The 24,108-nt window shown below is 48.0% G+C and overlaps 1 protein-coding gene across 13 annotated transcripts in view; it reads left to right on the top strand.

The window, feature by feature from the left end:
* RGS8 (regulator of G protein signaling 8) overlaps window positions 1–4,131 on the top strand; it is a 36,402-nt gene extending 32,271 nt beyond the window's left edge. For all 13 annotated transcript variants that reach the window (XM_033093010.1, XM_033093006.1, XM_033093008.1 and 10 more), the window contains 2 exons: window positions 1,680–1,846; window positions 3,075–4,131. In XM_033093010.1, coding sequence (XP_032948901.1) covers window positions 1,680–1,846; window positions 3,075–3,257 — 350 coding nt within the window. In that variant the 3' untranslated portion in view covers window positions 3,258–4,131. The remainder of the gene's footprint in view (window positions 1–1,679; window positions 1,847–3,074) is intronic.
* The last annotated feature ends 19,977 nt before the right edge of the window (window positions 4,132–24,108 follow it).

Below are 24,108 nucleotides of genomic sequence, written 5' to 3'. Positions count from 1 at the left end.
TTCATTCTCAAAAATATGGCTGGGGTGATTAATTGCATGGCCACCCCTAGTTTTGTTAGACACTTTCAGCTCAGCAGACCTCCAAACTTAGATTTCTTTGTGATTTAAAATTTAGCTTCGGGAGTCCCATCAAAACCCGTTTCTCTCTCAAGTTTGTGTCTCTTGCAATGAAAAGTTTTGGCTTTTTTGACTAGTGTTCTAGCATGGACATTAAGACGTCTCTATTGAAAGATAATGACTTTTTAAAAGGTTTTACTCAATGTATTGGAGTGACATTGGTTAATAAAATGATATAGGTTTTAAGTGCACAATTGTATAATACATCATCTGTATAATGCATTGTGTGTTCACCACCCGAAGTCAAGTCTTCTTCCATCACCATATATTTGATCTCTTTTACTCTCTTTTACCTCTCCCAACCTACTTTTCTCTCTGGTAACCACCATAGTGTTGTCAAACAATGACTTTTTAATTAAGAGAAATAAAAATGTTTCAGAAAAGTAAAAACAAACAGTTAAATACATCAACAGCACGGTGCTACCCATCCAGCAAATGATCCTGGGCAGTGGTGCTCTGTCTTGCTGCACAGTGGTGGACCTCAGATGCTCAAGGCGTCCCATCCCCCAGAATTAAGAACTGTTAACATATTGCCCTCCTAATGAATTTTAGAAAAGAAGTAAAACATTATAGCCGGACTCATGTTTAATTAATGCAGTGACTTCTTTATTCTAGGCTGTATCTGTCCTTCCCAGAGAGCGTTTTGTAGAAAACTGTCACAGGTATTCAATTAGAGAAGCATGTGTTAAGGATTAAAATAATTCATAAAAAAATACTGTAAAATAAAAACATGAACTGAAGGCATAGGTTGTCAGTGAAGCTTATTTTCCTTTCCAAATCTATGTGGTAACCCTGTTCATCTTATTCTGATTGGAGGCTTTGTTTAGCAATAGGCATGGCATTGATTAATCAAAATGAAAGGGTGTACTAATTGTTAACTCATTTAGTATAAAAATTATAATCTTAGTTAAAACACAGAATTTGATAGGCAAGATCTTTCCAAGTAAACGATCAATGGCATACGCCATTAAAACACAGCGCCTCAGAGGTGTTTGTAAAAAGGCTGGGAACCGTGTCGGTATAATAAGAATGGCATTGCCAGCTAAATTTCAGTACGTGTTCATTTTCAGACATTATTCTGGTAGCAGTGATGGATTTGCCCTGAGGAATTCACACCTCCCTCTAGTTCGTTTTATAAGCTTGTTTTATCAGGGTGGCTGACTTGGATTAGGGTTAAGGACTGGATTACATGCATTTCTTTGGACTAATTAGAAACACAGGCTCACCCGGTAGACCCTGGGGACAGCCAACTCTGCATTTGGGGGTCGGCAGTGGCCACCGCGATTAGTAGTGACCAGGCCTTCCCATACTGTTATTACTGTGGTTTCCTAAACATTTCCCCTTCATATCACGGTGATCCTTGAGGAAGGAGCCGGGCTTGCCTCTAAGAGAACTTGTGTGTCTACAGGCATAAAGTCTTCACGAGCATGTGGAGGAGGAGCCGGGGGGGCAAGATGGTCAGAGCCACTTTCACGTTATTACTACCTTTCTCTTTCTTCTCAGTTCCTGAGCTTAAGCTTCTCCCTGTCTCTCTTCTTCTCCACCTCCCTCCATGTGCCCAGGTGGGGTGGCTGCATTCCGCGCCTTCCTGAAGACGGAGTTCAGCGAGGAGAACCTGGAGTTCTGGTTGGCCTGCGAGGAGTACAAGAAGACCAGGTCAACTGCAAAACTGGTCTCCAAGGCCCATAGGATCTTTGAGGAGTTTGTGGATGTGCAGGCTCCGAGGGAGGTGTGTTGGTGGTGGCAAGCGTCTTGTCAGACCTCCGTCCATGGCTCCCAGCTCACAGCTCCCTCCTTGCGGGGGTTTGAGCCAGGGTGGGTGGGGACTTGCTTTGGAACTAAGCCTCACTGCTCTTTCTGATGGCTCTTGATGGAGAGGGGATCATTTTACGGGGCAGAGCCAAGAGCTTGCATAAAAGGAGCTCCATCAGGCATGTTTTAGCTGTCTGTCAGTTAAATACGTGCCTGCAGGGAACTCTGTTTCTAAAGCGATTCTGCAAGGACGGATGCCAGTGAATCCATGTGAGCTGTCCGAGTGGAAGGCAACATGGCTTCGTGGAATGAGCATCCACTTTGGAAGCTGGGTCCAGTCTCAGTCCCACCACTTACGAGCTGCGTGATCTTGGTCAAGTTACCTAGCTTCTCTAAGTCACCTTTTCCCTGATGTAAAAGGATAGACCATCAAGATTACTCTGAGTATTAGGGATAAAGCACCTATTGAGTATCTGTCACAGCTTATTAGTGAGTAATTACAATAATTTATTTTGTGATAACTTGTAATTCCTTATAATAAGAAAATGAATGTCTGTGTACTGCTGTTCTGAGAGAAACAACAAAAATTTTACTTGGGAGGATTTTAGAGAAGAAAAATATTTGCCTTCTATAAGTTTAGGTGCACTACACACCTAGACCTCATCAATTACACTTCGACTTGGCTGCAGGACGCCTTTGGTCAGTGGCCAGGATGCTGTACGCTTCTTTTAGTGATGCTTGGAACAGAGATGTGCATTCTCACCATAGTCTCTCTCCCAGGGCCGTTTGTTTTCTTAGTAGTTAATAAAGGACAAGAGGGCAAGCTTACTTTGGGGAGCCAGCATTAAAACTTGTCTCTAGTCTAACTCTGCCTGACTTTGCAAAGGCCTCTGGGTCAAGAGTTAAGGGAATTGGGGTTTGCCTTGGCCGCATGACTAACTTTCCATATTATTTTAGACCAGCTTTTTAGTGTCTCTTTACTTCACTGTCCTTATCTATAAATGAGGACGAGGAATGTCTGGTCTTCAGACCTCACAGGATTCTTTCTGGGACCCAAAGGGAGGAGCTCCATGAAAACAGCTGGAAAAGCAAGAATGACCTTACATATAGAAGATGCTGTCACTGGTTATTACATAGCTAGGACCAGCTGCCAGGTGCCTTGGCCCTTCAGAGCTTCTGACCATGCTCTCTACTTGTGTCTCCAGGTAAACATAGACTTCCAGACCAGAGAAGCCACGAGGAAGAACATGGAAGAGCCGTCCCTGACTTGCTTTGACCAAGCCCAAGGGAAAGTACACAGCCTCATGGAGAAAGACTCTTACCCCAGGTTCCTGAGGTCCAAAATGTACTTAGATTTGCTGTCCCAAAGCCAGAGGAGGCTCAGTTAGACCTCAGATGGGGACTCTGGGAGATCATCAGCTTTCCCCTTCCCTTGCTGCCAAGACCATCTTCTAATGTGAAATGTCATAGGTATTCAAAAGCAGTGGCGTTTAGGTTGGGAGGCTGGGGGTGAGGAGGGGATAAAGGGCCATTCCAAAGCGTGATCCAGCCACCAGAGCTGGGACTCTATTCCACGTATCCACGCCTGTGTTTCAGTCAGCGGGAGCACGTTGCTGTGGTCACCCTTCCGTGGATTAGCAACTTGCCCTCCAGAACGCCTTCCTTGGGTCATCTCCACTGAGAAGGCAGATTTACTAGGTCGGGCTAATCTGTAAATAATGCAAATGCAATTTCCACCCCTTCCACACCCTCCTCGGTTAGGATTGCTGACTCCCTAGCATCCTGTATCCCTGTGAGGAATAGTTAGAAGACTCTGGCTCACATTTGTGATTTGCTATCACGGTGTAATGGCCAGTTCTGGGTGCTGGGAACTCACAGTTTAGGAGAGAGGTCTCTGTGAAATCCCGGATTTCTAGCACTGTCATTGACAGATGGTTTCTGGGAGAAAGTGCAAACTCCATGGAGTTGGCTGTTTTATCCATTTCCACAGGACCAGTGTGAAAAGCTGTGCTCACTGCCCATCTTAGTCTAAGAAATTCACAAGACTCCCCTAACTTTGCAAGACCCTTTCAGAAAGGGTCTTGGAAGATGTCCTTCACGACTTCTGATGTGGAACTACTATTAAGGAAGAGACAGCTGGCAAATCTTCCTCAATTCTACCAAGAAGTTTTTCAGAAAACGAATCATCAGGAAATGTAGCACCAGTAGACTTTTGTGCAATGGGGCACCATATAACTTTTCTGCTGCTTAATGTAGTCTCTGCCCTCGCCTTCCTATGGTATCATACATCACTGATCTCTTAGAATGACAGACAGCTTGGCAAGGGAGGTGAATTCCCGTAGCATAGACAGCTCTCACGGTGTCTAGTACTTTCCCTGTTTCTCTCCATCCACCTTCCATGCAGGTCATGTAATTATGATGGGAGAGAATGGGAACTTAGGCTATAAATCTCTAGCTTGCTTCCTCGGAGCATGCTTTCGTAGAATGGTCCTTCTTGCGAGGGCCACCTTGGCTATTCAGCAGCTTCCTTCTTGATGTCTGACATTTTGGGATTGAACACGAGGCTAAGAAGATCACTGTGAACATCGGGTTGTGGAGAAACTTCCTAAAATGCTTTCACGGCACCCTGGGGCTGCTCTTGGAAATGTGTCAGGAAACTCTTTCTTGGAGGATGAGTGAGGTGCATGGAACCTCCTCTAGCTGCCCAAGGAAAAGCTGACTTTGGCACAAGACTGCGGTGCCAAGGAGATGAATCCTCGTCAGGGAGACCAGAAAGTGGAGAAGGACCCCGGAAGAGGCTGGTCTCCAGGTAGACTCAATCCCAGAGAACGTGCTGGAGGAACTATTGGGATAATTCACAGCTGATGGATTTGGAGTGGCGGCATCTCTTCAGAACTTTCAGCTTGACTCAATGTAACAGCACCTGATTAGGCATAAGCTCTAGAGTGCAGGTGACTGAAAAGGGGGCAGAAGCATTCTCCTCTTGCGGAGGTGATGGGCCTTTTGAAATATGCAGGGCTTCCAGTGTTTGCATTTCTGTCCAGTAACTTTGTGAATCTCATCCTTCCTTGGCTGCAGTTAGACGATGCCAAGAAGGCTCTTGAGTCCCACTGGTGTTGGGACCCTGCCCTGCCATGGCCCATCGTGTCTATAGGTGACAGTTTGTGTCTGTATGAACCACCAAGGAGAAAGAACACATGCCTCCTAGCTCTCACGCTGAAGAGACCTGTGGAATTTCATGTTCGAGAACTCTGAAGCCTCAAAGGGATGTTCCTAGTTAGATCAGGTAGTATTCCCCTGCCCCCACCAGTAAAACAAAACAAAAATCCTTAGCTAAAGCTGCCAGAATTAATTTAATGATCAAATTTTCGAACAGGGTATTTTAAACATTGTTTACATACAAAATGTACATCTGCTGCCAACTCTACTGCTGAAACAAGGTGCATATAAATTGGAAGAGCATGGAGTTATGGAAATATGAAACGTCCTAAGAGGGGCCTTTTTGCCACTTCCACTCTCCTCAGGAGACAAATCTGAACAAGAGTGTTGTGCGGTGGCTTCATCCGGGGCCTCGAGTTCTTGCCAACTATTGGTGAAATGAAGGTTACAGATGGTGGTGTCGTGGTACAGGGTGACGTCGTCCCACAACGAGAGGCATGAAGGACCAAGGTTGGGTATCCCGAATTTTGCTGCTAAGGGAGGGTACGTGGGCCATTTGTAGAGGAATGTGATAGCTAATATTTATGGTACTCCCATGGAGTGTGTGTGTGTGTGTGTGTGTGTCTAACAATTGTGAGCGTTAAGCTAGTAACCACTGAGATGATCTCCCCGAGGGGTGGAGCTGTCCTCATACCTTTATGTCTTGCTTCCCACAAAAGGCACAGAGCCCTCCGCGCTCATGGCTACTTTCAGGCACTTTGGTCATGCCAATCCAGATTTTGGTCTGTGACAAAACAAAGAGAAATGTTTACAACATCTAGAGCAATATCCAAGCATACCTCATCCCTGACCTCTTCCATTTCCTCTTCCATAAGCCCTTATCGCCTCGTTAGCTGGGCCACCTGCAGGTGCCGCGTCTTCCATTTAATGTCTTCCTTTGCTCTGGCTTGTGCTGTGGACTCCCTCATGGGCTCGAGGTGTGCTCTGTGCCCGGGACCTTCAAAGGCCCAGGGCAAGCCAGGGCAGTAGGCCGGGCAGAGCTGTGACTTTGAGGACTGTTCTCCACCCTGAGTGGCCTTTCGGCCCCACTCGAGTGTTAAGCTGTTTGGGGGCTGGTGTGGAATTTCCTGTTGCCCTCGGCAAACCAAATAGAACACAATCAATGACCACCATTCACAGCCCTGGACGCCTCTGCTGTGAGGAAGGGTCCTCCGAGCAGTATTTATTATTAAACTTGAGCATCCAGGAATTCCTCCCCTCAGAAAGCCTGTTACAAGGGCTAATTCCCAGGGTCCACATGCAGAGATGCTGATCCAACAGACCTGGGGTGGGACCCAGACGTCTGCATTTCTGATAAGCTCCCAGGTGCGTATATTTGAAAAAAGACAGTAGTCTAAGACAGTGGTTCTCATGCCTTGGCTGCTCATTGCAGTCACCGAGCGAGTTTTTACAACCCAAGTGTCCAGGTCCCACCTCAGCACAGGTTGGCGTTGGGGCCCGAGGGATCCCCCCCACAGGTGGTTCAATGTGCAGATCAAATTAGGAAGCTAGGGCCGGAGGGGGAACGCAGCTGAGCAGAAAACACTGAAGTGTGGACCCAGAGGGCTGGAGCACACCCAGATGCAAACAAGCAGGGACCGGGAACCTGCCAGCCCTGAGGTTGACTGTTGGGGTGGCTGCCTCTGTGCCCATTCAGTCTGACTTGTTCCTTTGTGATACAAAGGCCGTGTGTTTCTGCCCCAGCTACGTGCATTGTGGAGTGGCAGGTGTGCCAACAATGGGCGGGGGGGACTTGATTGAGAGAGGTTTTGCCACACCTCCCATCTTGTTCACATTGCTTCCTCCAAGCTGGCCTCCTGGGCTGTTCCCCCCATTTGTTTTCATGTACTCCTGTGTGTGGCCATTTTGTGTTAGGCTGTGCCTCTGTCCCCACAGCCATGCGACATGGTAGTTGGAACTCAGGCAGTGGGTGAAGGTGTGTGGTAGTGATAAGAGCAGTAGCACAACTTCCAAATTCCTCAGAGGAGGGCGTTACATCCTGGGAATATTAAGCTCTTTGAGGCTTCCTTCTCCAAGGCCACGGTGAGGTATGGGTTCCTGCTCTAAGCCCTCACCCTTCCCTCTTTCGTCTCAGGCGGGATGGGCAGCCGGAAAGTTCCTAGCTGATTTTACTCTCGGGTGCTCTCCCCAGAACTTGCTGCTCTCAATCAACTGAAGCTGTGAAATGGTGTCCTGCCCAGGCTGCAGGCTGGGCCTCCAGCCTCCGGGTACCAATCTGGGAGCGTCTCCTATGCACAGTGAGGGTCCAGGCACTGCAGGTCCTGGGCTGAGAATCCCATTGGGCTGAGAGCCTGGGGAGGGTGACACGGGGAAGACTTCAGGGGAAGGAGCTGGGGGAAAAGAGAGCAGTCAGTGTGGTGTCTGCTTCTCCATGAACCAGAAGGGGGGTCGGGAAGCACACTCAGAGGCCGGATGGTCTCCCATCCCCAGGAGTGCCCAGAACTCTCCTGACCCTGTCTGTGCCACTTCCAAGGAAGGCAGGGGAAATACGGTTTTCCATCCAAGGCTGTCCTTCCATCGGCCAATGTCAGCCCTCTTTAAATCTGTATCCCTTCGGTTTGGAAGCAAGAGAGGTGGCAAAGACACCCCTGTCGTCGAAAGCCTGTGCCACTTGGCGTGAGACTGTGGAGGAAGAACCCAAGAGCAGAGATGTCTTCCTGTTACTGTGGCCTCTCAGGACTCCACAAGATGCTGTGGACCAAATGGGAGACTACAGGATGGGGCCACAGGCCTTCCCAGGTTTGGGGGCTGAGCCCTGTCAATCACCTTTTCCCTTCTTGGTTCTGACTCCCTTTGGCCCTTCTGCTCCCTCCCCTCTGCCAGGTGCAGAACATGGTGGCTGGTCTTGGTGTGCTCTCCAACCATGGTAGCATTAGCTGAGTCACGCAGCGTGCACGACAGATTTGTAGCAGCTCATCTGCCATATAAAGCGCTTGGCTGATGGAGTCCTCATTGAGTTGTTTCATTACCATGCAAAGTGGAATAATGTCATTCACCTTGACTATAAACAAGGCTGTGAGACATAATAAACAGAACCTGAACACGCTGGCCCCCGCTCTCTGCCCACATTTCTGGCTGGCTGACTCTTGACGAGGAAGCGCTTCACAGAACACATGGACTTGCCAGGGGCGGGGGCACACGGCCTCACCCAGCAGAAGCTGGCACGGGGCTGGCCACCAGAAAAAGGGGCCGTGGTGAGGGTGGAAATGGGATGGGAATGGTTTCGGATGAGTGTCGGGATGGAGAATGATTTTGGGTTATGAGAGTCGCCTTGAAAGTGTCAAGTGCTATACAAACAGGAGGTAGTGTTTTTATTAGTCCCACCTACTGCTTGAAAATGCAGGGAGAGAACAGGCGGAGGGATGGTTTGTATATTTATTCAGCTGGGGCAATCTGAAAATGGAATTCGTCTGGCTTGTGACTGCACTCTTTATACAATCGGTGTGCCCCGAAAAGGGTGCATTTGTCACTGAATTTTTGAGTGTCTCTGGTGATCGGGTCCTGCAGAGGAGGCTGAAGGGAGGACAAGGGGTATTATCTGCTCACAAAAGCTCGTTTTTCAGGTGTGGTAATAAGATAGAGATGTAGAAAATCATAATAATCCAAATAATAAAAATGCACCGGAGAAAGTCTTTCTTTAAAGGAAAGCTGACATTTCTTCTAAGGAAAATGCTTTAGGTGAAATGAAAAAGTCTTTTGTAATGCAAATGATCACCCCAAATTCTAGTTTCGTGGACTGGGCAAGGCGTGGTGGCAGCCTGGGCTGCTGCAGACAGGTGGCACGCCACCGGGGAGGATTTGTTTCTTTCTTCCCAGCTTTGCTGTGTTCCTTCTTATCCCAATTGCTTACAGGGGTGGTGGTGGTGGTGGCGGGTGGGGGTGGCGGGGCAGTGATTCTGACCACTCCAAGACCAAGAAGAGCAGGAAAGGAGGTGAGGTGATGGACTCCTCATTGAGTTGTTTGAGTTCTCATTGAGGGATCAAGGGGGTTACACCTGAAGCACATGCTTTCCGGGCCAGGCCTCGGGCTCTCTGGGCCTGGGAGGAGATCCTATCTTCAGGATTCCTTATTCCCTCCACCTCTCTCTACAAGGATAAATACTCTTCTACACTGGTGGGTGGCTTGCTCCTTCCTAGGTAGTGCCCCAGCTTCTCTCTGCTGCAGTCTGTTTGTCCCTCCAGGACACCCTCTTGGACAGCTCCTAGGATGACCCCATGCCAGTCTCTTTGTCTCAAGAGGCCCATAGTTGGCCCATTGGAAGCATTTGGGCCTTACTTGCCCAGAGAATCACAAGGTAGCATCTGCTCTGCCTTTGCTGTACAGCCAGAATCCTAAGCCAGCCCACTACGCACAGTTTTGATTTTCCAGGCTGGTATCAGACACCAGTCTACCGAGTCTACAAGTCTCAGGGGACACATGTCAAGCTCTCCAAGGGACCCACCGTACCCGTTCTCCCTAGGAGTGAGATGAGAGTCAGGCACCCCGCCCCTTCCTCTTCCAGTGGGGTGGGACTCAGAGCACACTAGCAGCTCTCTCCACAAACCTTCACACATTCTTCCCAGCCCCTGACCTTCTTCTCTGTGGGCCAGATTTTGAGTGCCCTCTCACTGGTTCTCCACTCCCTCTCAGCAGTGCTGTCTTGGTCTGGAACGCCTTTGGTATCTGAGCTCTCTCTCCCTGGCCTTAGCAGAAGTCTCTTACAGATGGAAAACACTTAACATTATACGGGCATCTCATTAACACAGTAAATGAGGAAAAAAACAAGCAAAGTCCCTTCTGGTCCTATTATCTATATCAACAAAGTCAGATCCATGGCCAGAGGGAGACAAAAGTGAGTTCCCTGAGATAACCCCTTCTGTAGGTACACCTGAGCTGGGGTCTGTCCCAGTCCCGTCAGGATGTGTGGGACAAAGCTCTCCTGAAGGTTGGAGGGAAAGAGTGGGGGTCCGTCATGGTGCTGCCTCCCTGTCCACGTCTCATTCCACAGCACAGAGGGGAGTCCGACCCCACCTCCCCACGTCACAGCGGCTGCACGTCCAGCCATGGAGACAGAAAGCCACAAGCCTGAGGACTGTCGTTGCCCAGGGTTTCATCAGTACTCTCCTGTATGATTTGGGCTCTGAGGCTAGACTGAGTTTGAAATCCCAGCTTTAACTCTTACAAGCTGTGTGATCCCAGGAAAGTTATCTCCCTGTGCCTCAGTTTTCTCATCGCTAAAATTCAAATAATAACAAAGCCAATCATTTGAGGCCGTTGTGAACACGAAGTAAGTTAACAAGGAAGATGCTTAGCATGATGCCTGATACACGGTGGGCTCCCAGTCTGTGCTAACTGGTCTCTTCTCGTACCCTGGAGTCACCAGGACACAAGCCAGCAGCTCCATTCAAAGCTCACTTGCTTCTTGGTTGAAAGCAAATGATACGACAGGATCAATGTCTCCTCTTTCCCTGCTAAAGCATCAACTCCCAGATGTCCACCTAGTTCCCTGCTCCAGTCCCTAAATATTTATGGACAGACTAGTGTATTTGCACATGTTTTTTGAGCACCTGTTATAGATTAGGCACTCGGGTTGAATGCAGGTGGATGCAAGAATGCTACAACTTGGGCCTTCAGAGAATTCACCTCCTACAGGAACTTAACCCTCCTCAACCCTTCAGACTGGGAGACAGAGCTCAGATCTTAGAACTTACCAAATAAGTGGCAAAGAAAGTAAGTGGCTGCGTATGCAGAAGTCCGGGCTCCTGGAGAAGCTAGAGGCCTGGTGGGAAATGATTGTGGCTGAAAGACACACTGCAAAGCCTGCTGGAAATTGGGTTAGCCAATTATCTGCCTGAGTCATTCCTTGGCCTCGCCTTCAGGCGCAGTTACGGGGGTTTGTTTCTGTCCTGCCCTGCCCTTCGTACTCTCTCTCCATTAGGACGGTCAGTCTGATCAGTCTTCTGCCTTCTCTCACAGTACAGCTCAGCCATCATTCTCTGAGCCCATCATTTTTCCCAGGAAGGCTGAGTCACGGCCCCTCCCTCAACCCAGGGACAAGTTTTGGCTCCATTGCCTGCTGTCTGCCATGGGGTGAGCGTGTCCATGTGGGTGCAGGCTCCAGGAAAGCCCTTCCCAAGGAGGGAGAAATAGCCCCATTTCCCCAAACACTAAGAAGAGCCTTGCAGGTGCCAGAAAGGGGAGGGGGCCTTCCTCCCCACCGCAGGGTAGAAAACAAGGGATTTGGATGCACCAGCTTGAGACTGAATCCCGACACTGTTGCATACTCTGTGTGTGACCCTGGAGGAGCAGCTGAGCCTTTCCTAGCCTGTTTTCTTATCAGCCAGAGGGGATCATCGTACCTACATTTCCAGGCAGGACGTGCCAGGCTTAGAGATGACACGGGTAAAGCACCTGGGGCAGGCCCTCATATGTTTAGGTACTCACAAAGTAGTGGCTATAAGTATTAGAGAGCCAGGCCCTGGTTTGCAGACTTTCCAGGGCTCTCTGTACCTTTTCTGGGGGTCAGAACCTATTATGGAGCTCTTGGCAGGAGAAAGTCTATCAGGGTAGGTGGACATAGCTGTGCTTGCAGAAAACAAGGACCTCTGTCAGCCAGAAACAAAACAAAGTGCTTTCCACTCAGGCGGGTGCTGCCCTGGCCAGGGTATTAGGACCACTCCGTGGGGCCCTATGAGGCAAATATAACAGGGATTACTCATTTGTCACATGGGCTTTTCCATGTGGCACTCAACATGCAAACAAATTCACTGGACTTTGCATTGGGAATTAGAAGAAAATATCCCAGGGTCTTTCAAAACCAAATGAATTGATCAGGGCCCTTTTATAATTGATTCCATCAGCAACTCTGCAGGCCCTAGACTGTCTCCTGGGCAATGGCAAGGAAGGGGTGAGCTGTCAGCTGGGAAGGGGTCTTCTAGGACCTTCTGTATCATTAATTACATTCAAATTACAAAAGCCCTGGAGACAGTAGCCTGCTGGGTCAGGGCAAACACCCCCCCACCCCCCAATCACAGGGAGGAGGGCCTTTGACATCTGGGGAGATGAGTGTGGAGCAAATAGGCAGGAGGGCAAACAGTTTGCTTTCCTGACTCAGGGGTGGAAGGTGCAGCGATGAAGGGACTTGCAAGAGAAGAGAGGGGCGTGCCTGTGGGCAGCGAGGGGAGTTGAGGGACCCCCACCCTACCCACTGGCACATGGCCCAGGGCTGGCAGCTTTGTGAAGGGCCTTGTCTCAGCCAGGAGGAAACATTCTCACGCAGAGGGGCGGCATCTGGGCCTGCTCTGCAGCCACGGAGACAATCTAGCTCTGTGGAGGGAGCAGCTGTCGGCCACCTGCTCACCAGCCTGGGTTAAGCCCGCTTTTCAGCAGAAACGGGGGAGCCTGGCCTCTTAGAATAAAGGCATTCAGGGCCATTAGCTTCTGGAAGTGAGCCGTGAACAGGTGCGTGAGGTGGTCCAGATGCCTGTCATGTTCCCACCCCGCCCCATCTAAAGTCCCAGGCACAGGGTCCCTCAGCACCTGGCAGCTGTCCCATCTTTTTTGTCTCAGGAGCACCTGCCCCTGCTCCCCCTTTCCTGTCCCAAAGGAAGTGTCTGTCCCAGAGCCAGACAGACTAGCAGCAGGCTGGGCAGAGGCTGGCCATGCCAGGCTGCTGCAGAGAGATTTGGGGCTTCGGCCTGCTGCCCTTGCCCTTCTACTAGGGATACATGCAGCGGACGCTGCAGACCCCAGAGCAGAGCCAACCGCCTTTGGGGGGGGGGTCTGTGTTTATGGATGGGGTCTAGGTGGGGAGGGAGGAGCAGGGAAGTATTCTCTCTAAAGCTGTAGAAGAAACACCCTGTTGTACACATCCACCACCAATCAGGAAAGAGAGGAAAGAAACAGACGCGAGGTGAGGAAGCCGTGCATCCGATAATCCCTGAGTGTGGGCAGAGAACTTAATGGCAGCACGGAGTTCTTGGTGCAGGGACTGCTGCAATCTATGAACCGTGCTTTACCAGCATTTTCTTATTTAATCCTCACCGCGGCCCTAGGAAACGAGCATCATCATTCCACTTAATAGAGATGCCCTGCATGAGATTCTGAAGGGTTACCTGTCGTTGCTCCAGGTGCATGGCAGAACAGAACTGCAGACTCTAGCAGCGTGCCCCTTGCCCCCCCCTTCCGCCCTCCTGTGTCGGGGTTGCCTTCCTAAAGAGAAAGACCTCTTTAAACCACCTCTTCTACGAGACAGCTAAGCCATTTATTTAACTTTTCATCTCTTGTTCCTTTTCCCTCTTTTGACCCGGAATGTAAACTCTCAAAGGGCAAGAGCCAAGTCTGATGCTTCTTAGCAGGCAGCTCCTGCTGCCCAGGTAACTGCTGGGCTACTCAGTGAACACCTGAGTGCTCCCCGAGGAGCACCCCGAGGTAACCCTGGGCTGTCCTTCCTGTGTCAGATGACACCCCTGGCCCTCTATCTATACAGCTTCAATATTAGGTAGTTTTCCCAAGTGAAACCCACATTCTTTCCCCCAATTTCCCTTAAAGCCTTTGGCAAATTCCATGAGAAAGCAAAGGCCTGCATGAGGCAGGTCTGTGGCCTTGGGAAAGGGGAAGGCCGCTACCCAGGGGAACAGGCTCTGTGCCCAGAGGCCTCTGGGAAGGCGTTTTATAGGTTCTGCCAGTCCTTAAATATAGCAGATCTGTGACTCCTGCAAGCCGGAGGCCAGTACACAGCTGGTCTGCCGAGGGTGTGTTTGCCTGGTAATTCTGGTTTTTATTTGAAGGCCCATCTGCCCCGTCACTGACATCACAGCACAGCTGCAAGCCTTGTTTTCTTGTCCTATTGCCTGTGTCTGTGGCTGGCCTTGCACTCAGGATGATTAAATGGCTCTGTGGGTGGCCTCACCATACAGTGTGTATGTGTGTGTGTGTGTGTGTGTCTGGGGTGGGGGGGCAGGTGGCACAGCAACAACAGGGGAGGCTCTGTGTGTGTGGGAAGGTGGGGCCAGGCAGGGGCAGAGTCTGGGAGCATCTCCTCTGGTGGGGGGCGGGGTGCCCTGGGAACAGCGTGCTCCTAAAGCCCAGGAAGTTTTGCCACTGCTATAACAAGGTGTCAGCTCTAGGGATTAAAGGGTCAAGTGACTTTTCGCCCAGAACCACAGCCAGGTTTTTCCCCACCTCTGGAGCTTCCAAGACCCAGTATACTCCAAAGCATATGAGAACAGATATAGAAAGTGCTCAGCACATTCAGTTAGATGGAAGTTCTCATCTCAAGATAAAACGGTAAAATCGAAAGTTTCCTCATTACTCTGATTACTCCTCATTGCTCCTACCCCTCACTTTCTGTTTTTCAGAGAAGTCTGGATCCATAAATAACCTGGATCTGGTTATTTACCAGCTGTGTGACCTTGAATAGTTTCCTTAACCTCTCTGAGCCTCAGTTTTCTCCTCTGTAAAGTAGGCCCAGCATTTCCACTCCCATATATAGAAATCTCAAGACATGCACAGGAGTGTTCTTAGTGGCACTGGTAGCGATAGCAAAGACTGGACACCACACAAAAGGCCCTCAAAAGAAGAATGGATACATTGAGGCACAATGGAATATCTTATAGGTGTGAAAATGAGTGGCCTATAGTGATATCGTAGTAACCATATGAATGTAGCTTAGCAAAATATTGTTGAGCTGAAAAAAGCTAGTCCTTTTATTAAAATGCAAGTATAACCAAAATAAATAATATATTTTGAGATTCCTATATATATGCAATAAAATAATAAAAAGAAAAAGGAAATGACAGGAGACGGGGTTGTCGTGGGGAAGGAGAGGATGGGGAAGGGCCACAGGACCACCAGTGTTCTATTTCTTGGGTTGGACTTAGATTCAAACTGTTCCTCATATCACTACAATAAACAATTGAGAGAAAAATGCATAAAACCCTCGCATAAGGATAGTATGACATGCATCAAGGATTATAAAGATTAATTCAGTTTTGTGCACCGAGGTCCATTAAAAAATAGATTTGCAGGGATTGGAAGATTGTGTTAAATGAGATCCTATCCTGTTCATTGCTACCTACTAGTGTACTATCTGGCATCCAGTACGTAGTCAAGAAATAAAGTTAATGTCTCTATTCTCCCAGCCAGCCATGGACCTTCGCTTGCTCTCCATAAATGAGGATTCTTAATGTTTTGATTCTTTAGGGCTGAATTCTAAATCCCTCATTCATTTCTTTCCACTTCCTTCCTCCCTTCCTCTACTCCCCTCTCCATCCCTAGAGTAAATAAAGCTTATCTATCCCGTGTCACAGAGCTATGGGGGCAGTCACTATGAGAAGCTTTGAGACTATTAAGTGCCCCCCCATAAACTGTTGCTTTCCTACCTACCCTGCATTCTATCAATAGATGAAAAGAATCAGACAGAATTCCTGAGCCTGGGCAGCTTCTCAGGTGAAATGGGCACATGGTGTTCAGAGAGGAGAGAGACTGATGGGCCCTGTAATATTCTAGGAGGATGCCAGAGGAAGTGACCTGGGGTTGTACCTGGAATACCTCTATTATGAGGATCTAATAGAAAGAACCCTGGACTTGGAGCTGTGAAACCCAGGGTAGAATCCTGACCTTCCCCTTCACGGGCTGTAGGTGGGCAAGTTAGCCTCAGTGAGCCCTGCTTTCCTCCCCTGTACAATACAATGTGGAATGTGAATTACACACACAACCAATGCAAGGCCTGCCTGACACATAGCAGACATTCAAAAACTGTCTGCTGGATTCTGAATCCCATATCCTCTCCAGACCCCAGGTTTCCCACTGGGGGGTTGGTATACTCATTCCAGCTAGAGTGACAATGGCTTCATCCAGATTTGACAACAAAGCATCATGGGTGACATTTGGGGCTAGATGGGTGACATTTGTCAAGGGGTTGGAAGCTGTTCCCTGATTCCCATCCTTGCTTATATCCATTGGAGCCCCATATCCACTGGAGCAGAATACCTGGAAAAGCCATGACAAACCACACACCTTGGCCTCTCTTTTGTCAACTTTTGTGTCCGATAGAACCAAGAGAAGGAGTCCACTAGACCAGTCCTGGAAGGGAAAAAAAAAATCACTAGAAAGTAATTCTGGAGAACCCTAACTAATGGTGATGAAAGTTGGGAGGAAGGTTTGGAGGTAATGGTGATTTTACAACCCAGGGGCCTTTGAAAAATTGTTAAGCTTGGCCTGAAAAAGTTACCTTCCTTTTTCCTCATAAAAGTGACTTAGTCTCGCCCAGCACAAAAGTAGGTCGAGGTCTGTGAGACAGACTAGAAGTCTAGAGGGAATTCTGTTACTTATTTCCAAAACAGACATACTGAACATCCGTTATGTGCGGGCATGGTACTAAGCTTTTCTAGGTGTGAAACCAACTTGGGACAGTTTCTTAGATCAGATGGGGTTACCCCAAGATAAATAGTGAAAATGTCGGGGCAGACACCAGGCGTCTGGATGGAGGTGGCTGCCACAGACAGGAAGCACGAGCATCCTGTGTCTGAGGTCACACCTGCCTGCCTAACTCAGAGGTGAGGGTGGTGTCTGCAGATTTGGACCAGAGCACAGGCGTAAGTCTTGGGAGGGAGGCCATTATTGACCTTTTCACACAGCTAATCCCACCATACCACATGGAGAATGAAGGGTGGTGACTAATGTTGGCCTATCATCCTAGTCACTTTTGCATTTAACTGAGATAAAACTCCTGAAGGGAGAAAGTTCTGTGAGATTTTGAGCATCACTTGGAATTTGGGGAGCAGGAGGGCTTAAAAAGGGCCCTTTGGTTGTCCTTCTCCTCACTCAGAAGGGCAGAATTCTGTCCTATTTGAAAAGATGGTGGCCTCCTTACTCCCCGACCCTCCCACACGTTTGAAATTCTGGACTATTTGCTTGTCTTTGTGAGTAGGGAAAGGCCTTTTTACTTTTAGGGGCTTTTTTTTTTCTTTTTTTCTTTTTTTTTTTGCAGATAAGGTATATGAAAGTGTTTTATAAATAGTGGAAGGTTATATAAGTGTAAAGTGATGCTTTTCTTGCTGCTTCCTATGGAGCCTGTTGCAGGCAGAGGCCGAAGAGCTCACGCCCACTGGGAGCCTTTCTGCCTTCATAGGTGCCTGACCCAGATTTGAAGCCCAGGAACACATCTTATGTAATATTTGGCCAAATGGAATACAGCCCCTCTTTCCAGGCCAAATTTGGTTAGACTGATTTCAATGAAAACTTTCCATTAAGTATTCACAATGTGCCCAAGCACTGTGGAGAGCTGAGGATCTAAAGAAGAAGAATATATATGTGGTTTCTGTTCACAAGCAATTTACAGTTCAGTGGAGTAGCTTTAAAAAAAAAAAAAGTGGAAAATGTTTTGTTAAATGGAATTTTAGTTGAAACCTCCAAACATAAAATGAAGCGGGGCGGCTTTGATTAAAGTGAAGGGCAAGGAGGTGGAAGGTCAAGGGTCACGTGGGTTGGACATCGCCATTTCCCCTGGAGGCCCTTCGAGGGTTCTCAGGGGCTGGTTCCAAATGCAACAATTCCATAAGGCTTCTAGAAGAAAACTGGAAAATGCTTTCATGGCGTGCAGATAGGCAAAGATTTCTCAGGACACACAAAGTGTTAAGCTTCCATGGAAAAAATTAAATTAGACGGTCAAAATTAAAAATTTCTGCTCATCAGATGATAATTGTTGAAATAAATAGGGAAGCCAGACTGGGAGAAGATATTTCAGTGTATATATCTGACAATAAACTTGTACCCAGAATATGTAAGGAACCCTTACAACTCAATAAAAAAACAAACGAAATCAATTTTAAAAATTGGCCAAGAGACTTAACAGCAGATCCTTTACAAAAGAACGTACCTTAATGGCCAATAAATCAAGTTAAAACCTGGTCAACACTATCCATCTCTAGGGAAATGTCAATCAAATAGTTTGCCAACAGCTTTGTAAATAGTGGAAACAGCATTTGAAATATCCTTGTGTCCTTAACACTTCCATGGGATACCCAAGAGCTTTTTCTTATTTTAGTAATAAAACTTTTTCTTGTATCCCTTTCTGCCTCCAAATTATTTTTATGTACAGCACTAAAACCAGCAGCTAGATTACCCAGAGATATCAGTGGTTATGTAATCCTTCACTTGTCACCTCTGAGGCCTCCTTTCTACGTTCACAAACGACATATTAATATTTCTCTTTGCCAGGGAGCGATTTCTCAGTGGGCTGCAGTGACCACCCTCTGTAAACACGCAAACCCACACTACTATTAGTATAGCATCAGAATGATTCTCTCCCGACCACAAGCAGCCGCACTTGTGAAGTACAAATGACAGCCCCAAGGAGTACTAAGAGACCCCTGTTGAGAGCTCTAAGTGGCTCTTCCAGGGATTAGGATACATTTGGAAAAATTGTATCAAAACCCACAGCAAGGTTCCATTATACACTCACTAGAATGTAAAATGAAAATCCTGATTACGTCAAGGGCTGGCAAGGACGTGAATGACTGGAATTCTTGTACAGTGCTAGTGTCAGTGCAGAATGGTACAGAGCACTTTGAAAAGCAGTATGACAGTTTCTTATAAAGCTTAATATATATCTACCCTGTGGTCCAGCTACTCTACTCACAGGTCTGAAAACACATCCACAAAAAGACAGGTCCACAGATACGCATAACAGCTGTAGTCACAATAGGCAAAAATGTTCAAAAGTCTGAGTAAATAGGACAATGGATAAGCAAATTACGGTGAATTCATATCATGGAGAATACTACTCAGAATGACAAATTAACAACGTGGATGAATCTCAAAAACATGCTGAGTTAAAGAAGCCACTACATTCTGTATGATTCCATTTATGTGAAGTTCTATAACAGACAGACTAATCTATGGTAAAAAAAAAAAGAAAAGAAAAGAAAAGAAAGAAAAGAAAGAAAAAGAAAAAAGAACAAAAAAGAAAAGTAAGTACCTGATTGAGGATGAAATAGGGTGGGATGGTAGCAGGAAGCTGGGAAGGGAGACAAGGGAACTATCTGGGGTGATGAGAATATTCTAGATCTTAATAGTGATGTGGATTATATGGGTGAGTGCATTTGCCAAAACTCCTTGAACTAAAACAGTTAAGATCTGTGTGTTTTGCTGTTTGTAAGTTATGTCCCAATAAAAAAAGGTGAAGCAAAGAAATCACTAGTTTCCAATTTCAGGAGGGCAGCATAAAGACATGTCTGTACCCTTCTTCTTTTAAGAACAACTCACAAATAGTAAGTAGGAGAACAAGAAACAGTAAAATAAACTTTAGCTCCATGAAGCTAGGTAATATCTGTAACCCACCATAATACAAGGGACAGAGAGCAGATGGAGGAACGACAAGTGACTTACGGCAGAGGACAGAAGCCAAACCTGAGCCCAGGGGAGGAGGAGTGAAGGGGGTGGGGGTTGGTTGATTGACAAGAGGCAAGTTCTTTCTCCTGAAAGCCAGAAAGCCTCAGACGCTAGAGGAATCAGCTGAGAGGTTGGGGGTGGGGTGGGGGATACTTGAGCAGAAGGACTGTTTGACAGCCTGGGGAGAAGTGTTCCCTTAGTCGTCTCCACTACTTCCCCAAGACGCCATCATTCTGAACCCACAAACTCCTTCTCCTTCTACGTATCTGTGATCCTGGACCCTTCTTAAGGCTTAGCGTCTGGGAAATCCAAAGCCAGGTAGCTATGCAGTCTCCTTCTGTTTTCCTGCTCTAGACAACACTTCCCTGACAAAAGAATGTATAGAATCAGTTATTTACTTGAGGGGAGGGCAGGAAAGAGGAAATTTTAGGTAGGGAGGAAAACATCCCAGATTAAATATTGCTTTCATCTAGCTCCTTACACTCACGTGTGCATTTTTCTGGTGTCATACCTTATGCAGTATTTCCCCTATCAATGAATCTGTGAGGTAGTGCAGATACTATTATTCCCCATCTAACTGATAAGGGAAACTGAGGCACAGAAGGGCTGCTTGACCTGTCCAAGGTCGTACAACATGGGACTGTCTTCTCAGAACAAGGGCCCTGGTCCCTCAGCCCCCAGGTAAGCTGTGATCTCTGATCTTTGCCTCTGTGGAGTATTCGAATTGGAGCTTTGAATGGTGCTTCCTGCAGCAGAGTGGTGATGCCCCAGCCACAACCACCCTGGGAAACACAAGGGACGCGTGTTCCATGACTCACGTCCACAGCAGAGTTCCCGAAAGCTCGCCCTTCATTCCCTCATCCCCAAATTTTGCTGCCTAGCACACAATGGCAGGAAGGACGTCGTCGATGGGTGGCACAGGCTACCACTTGTTGGCCTGTCGGGCTTCGTGCTTGGCCACCTTCTCCTCCAGCTCACCTTTGGCTTGGTGGCTACTGGCACTCCTCTGTCACCTTCCTATTGCCATGGCTAAGGGTGCTCTCCAGCGTCTCCTCTCACATCCTCCCACAGCAGTCGCTGCACTTGAAGCTTGAATGAGCCCCAGCCACAGAGGCCCGGGCCTTCCCTCACATCCCAGCACCTCAGGCTTTGCTGTCTGTCCTTACATCCTATCTCACAGTCCAAGTCTGTCACAGGAAGGCAGAATGGCTCTGTCCTGGGCCCGGGTCCAGAGTGTATCTCAGTGCAACCCAAGGGATTCCTCTGGGTTTTCCCAGCTTCTACTTACCAAATGTGTCAGCAGACCAGGGAATGTCATCTTTTTTTCTGTTGCCTGGACTAGAGTGAGGAATAGGAGAGGCCCTTTCTATTACTAAAGAAATGTTGGTTTGCAACCTAAGTTCAACTCAACCCATCATGAAGAAAAGGGGGTTTGGCCAGAGGACTGGGGCATCCCATGGATGGGAAGAGAAACAGTGACCAGAGCCCTACGGAACCCAGAAGCCCTGCCTCTCCTCCCCCTTCTCTTTCTCTCTGTGCACCCGCTGTGCCCTTTCCTCTGCTTGCACTGATTTTCTGCTTCTCAGTTCCCATGGCAAAAAATGGTCAGTAGCTCTCATGTTTACAAACGAGTCCTAACACAAAGACATCGAGCAGAAGAACTCTCTCTCTCTCTCTCAGTCTTGGGTCCACAATTCCCAGGTAGGAGCCTGACTGGCCCAGCTGGATTCAGAGGTGCTCCTTCGGGTCACAGACAGTCTCGTGAGAGCTGAGGCAATGTGTCACTGTATCGTCAGCAGTTCTGCTAAGTTGTGTCTCAGAGACTGCGAAAGACAAATCTCCAGAGGTATGCATGTTGTAGTCACTCCTACCTCAGCAGTTGTATGCTGCCAGGGGAAATACTTTAGCAGCAGCCATTGAGTCTCCAGCCTTGTAGCTATTTTGCTTGTCTTGTCTTCTAGGCCTTGGAGGGAAAGTGGAAAAGATGTGATGCCAACCGTCCTTGCTAGGAATGACTGAGGCACTGGCACTCTGGGAAAACAGAACCCTGGCCCAGGGGAGGGCACTCAGCAAGCAGGGGCACAACCGTTTCATCTCACCCACAGGTGAGATTCTGCTCTCCTAAGAGGCACGCCGTTTGCATGCTAGTGCTTTGTGCTCATCTCAAAGGGCCTTAACCAGAGAGCCTGGTTAAAAAGCTCATGACTGCCTCATAAAACATACAAAAGAGACTATGCTCTCTATTTCAAAGAGAGAAACAGAGTTCCAAATGGCTGGCCGGGTGGCCCGTGAGTAACCAGTAACAGAAAGGCCAGAAATCCATATTCATTCTCACTGCCTCTCTCTTTCTCTGTCTATCTCTTTGACCAATGACCCATTTTAAAGTGCTGGTTTCATACTAGACCATTAAGTATAGACATGTAACCTGAGGGGAAAAAGAAAACAGGAAGAAAAAAAATCCAGTTCACAATATAAATGCTTAGGTGGTGATCTTGCTTGTCACGCAGCAACTTTTGCACTTTATAAAATGATTCCCAAAAAAAAAAAAAAGATCCTTCTCTCAGGAGTCCATTAATGGTGAGCTTCCCTGGTACATTTAAATACTGACGTGGGGATCTTTGTTTGCTGGGAAAAGTAGGGAAGGCAGGGGGCAATGTGACTTTAAGCTGAAGTACCCCCCGTACCCCGTCATCGATGAGCTCTGAAGCGATGTTGGAGATTGACCATGATTCCTGCAACGATGGTATAAACTAACGAGTACAAAGAATTGATTCACACAAATGCAACTCACATGCAGCTTTGGGAGCCATATGCGATTTATGAAAGCGAGCCTAGCCTGTAGCAGTGTAAACCCAGAAGTGTAGAACCATAGAGGGGCTTCCTGGAGGCCTGGTGGGGTCTGCCTTGACTAGAAGGCACCAGAGAACCCTGCCACATGGCCTCAGAGAGCTCGCTACAGGGGAGGCTGGGGCAGCTGCAGTCCTGGGGTATTGATAGGGGCTATAAAGCCACTGGTCCTCAATCCAGATGGAATTTACTGTCTCCTGTCTGCCCCCATGTATCATGGCTGGGATTTGGAAGTGGGGATCACGTTTGTGTTGTAAATACTTCTGAGTGTCAACCCCCTTAAGAAGCAGTGAGCGTGTGTGCCGGACAGCATAACAGACCTGCGTTCAAATTTGAGCTCAGCGATTTCCTAGTTTGGAGTGCCTGGGCGAGCAAGATCTATAATCTCTCTAAGGCTCCGAAATTCTGAAAATAGAGTGAATAACTACCTATCTTACAAGGAGGTAGTAAGCCTTAGAGATGATATCTGTGAAGGATTTGTCTATAATAGGCCCTCAGAATTAGTAACTATGATTCTTACTGGAAAAGAGGCTGAAATCTCATCGGGGGAAAGAGAAAGGGTGCGTCAGCACTACTGGGTTGGGAGGGGCACATCGATAAAGACTGGATGGATGGGCAGTGCCCCTCCCCACTCCTTGCCCTGCCTTAAGCTCAGGGCTGGTGTCTGCATATTCATCTGCACTGGGACCAGTGCCAGCAGCTGCCCATGCCTGCCCAGCACAGCTTGGAGATTTGCATCAGAAGCAGCAGGGCGCCAATTAGGTTCACCCATCTGGGACTTGGAGTCAGAAGCTGGTGATGCGAAGGAAGAAACGGGGTTGTGGAGAATCCACTTTGGGGTGAGTGGTGGCGGCAGGCAGCATCCGGTTTCCAGGGCAGCTGAGCCCGCAGGGCTGTCTGGGGAGTTCCAGCATCGGCTGTGGAGCAGGCGTCTAGCTTTTTACCCCAGGCACCTGTTGTCTCCTCATCAGTGTGGTTTCCTGGAGGGATTTTTGGCTGCCGAGCTTCCCTTTGTTCTTGACTGTGTTCTGAGACTTCCTGAAAATTCTGTGGGCTACCCAAAACTCCCTTCAATCTTTTTCTTTTTTTTAAGTCAGAGAAAGTCCATTTCTGCCCTTAGCAACAGGAACTTGGTTAGTACACCTTTCCAACCACCTTACTTAAAAGTAGTTCCCCTTTGACTCTCTCTTTCCTTTGTTGCATTCACTACTGTTGGCAATTATTTTACCAGTGTTACTTGTTCATTATCTGTCTCCCCGCCCTGAATGTAGAAAGTTAACAGTCGTTTTTCAGGATCTTATGATCTTTGTCCCATCACGTCAGCCTTCACACTTTGGGAGGACCCTTTCTGTAGGGTCAGGCTGAAAAGTTTACCAGATTGGATTTGGGGTTTGCTGGGTCACAGAACCAAGGACCCAGTCTTTAAGGTGGCTTTCTGCTGCAGTGTGCTTCAGGTCACCTACGTTTTGCTACATAAGCATTCCAAATTAAGTACTCAGAGCCTGGGAAGTTAAACTTCTCTGAAGCCATTCAGTCACAGATATCACGGCTGGCACCAACCCCAGGCCTCTCACTGTCTTTCCCCAGCTTCCTGGGATCAGGAGGTCTGCCACAGCTTCCAGGAAGAGCTGCTCCTTCAGAGAACCCCAGGCCTTAGAAAATACTGAACATTAGGACAATGCTTCTTACCCGGATGCAGCTGGGGCAGGGCAGCCAACCAAAACACCACATTCCTGGATGACTGCTTTTCTCTGGAATCAGTGTGACTTTTTCCACTGCCTCGGCTCTTCTGATGCAGA

This window comes from Rhinolophus ferrumequinum, chromosome 22 (genome assembly GCF_004115265.2).
Source record: "Rhinolophus ferrumequinum isolate MPI-CBG mRhiFer1 chromosome 22, mRhiFer1_v1.p, whole genome shotgun sequence".
In the NCBI taxonomy this organism is placed as follows: Eukaryota; Metazoa; Chordata; class Mammalia; order Chiroptera; family Rhinolophidae; genus Rhinolophus; species Rhinolophus ferrumequinum.
The sequence above is the reverse complement of the archived record's forward strand: the minus strand, read 5'-3'. Positions and strand labels throughout refer to the sequence as shown.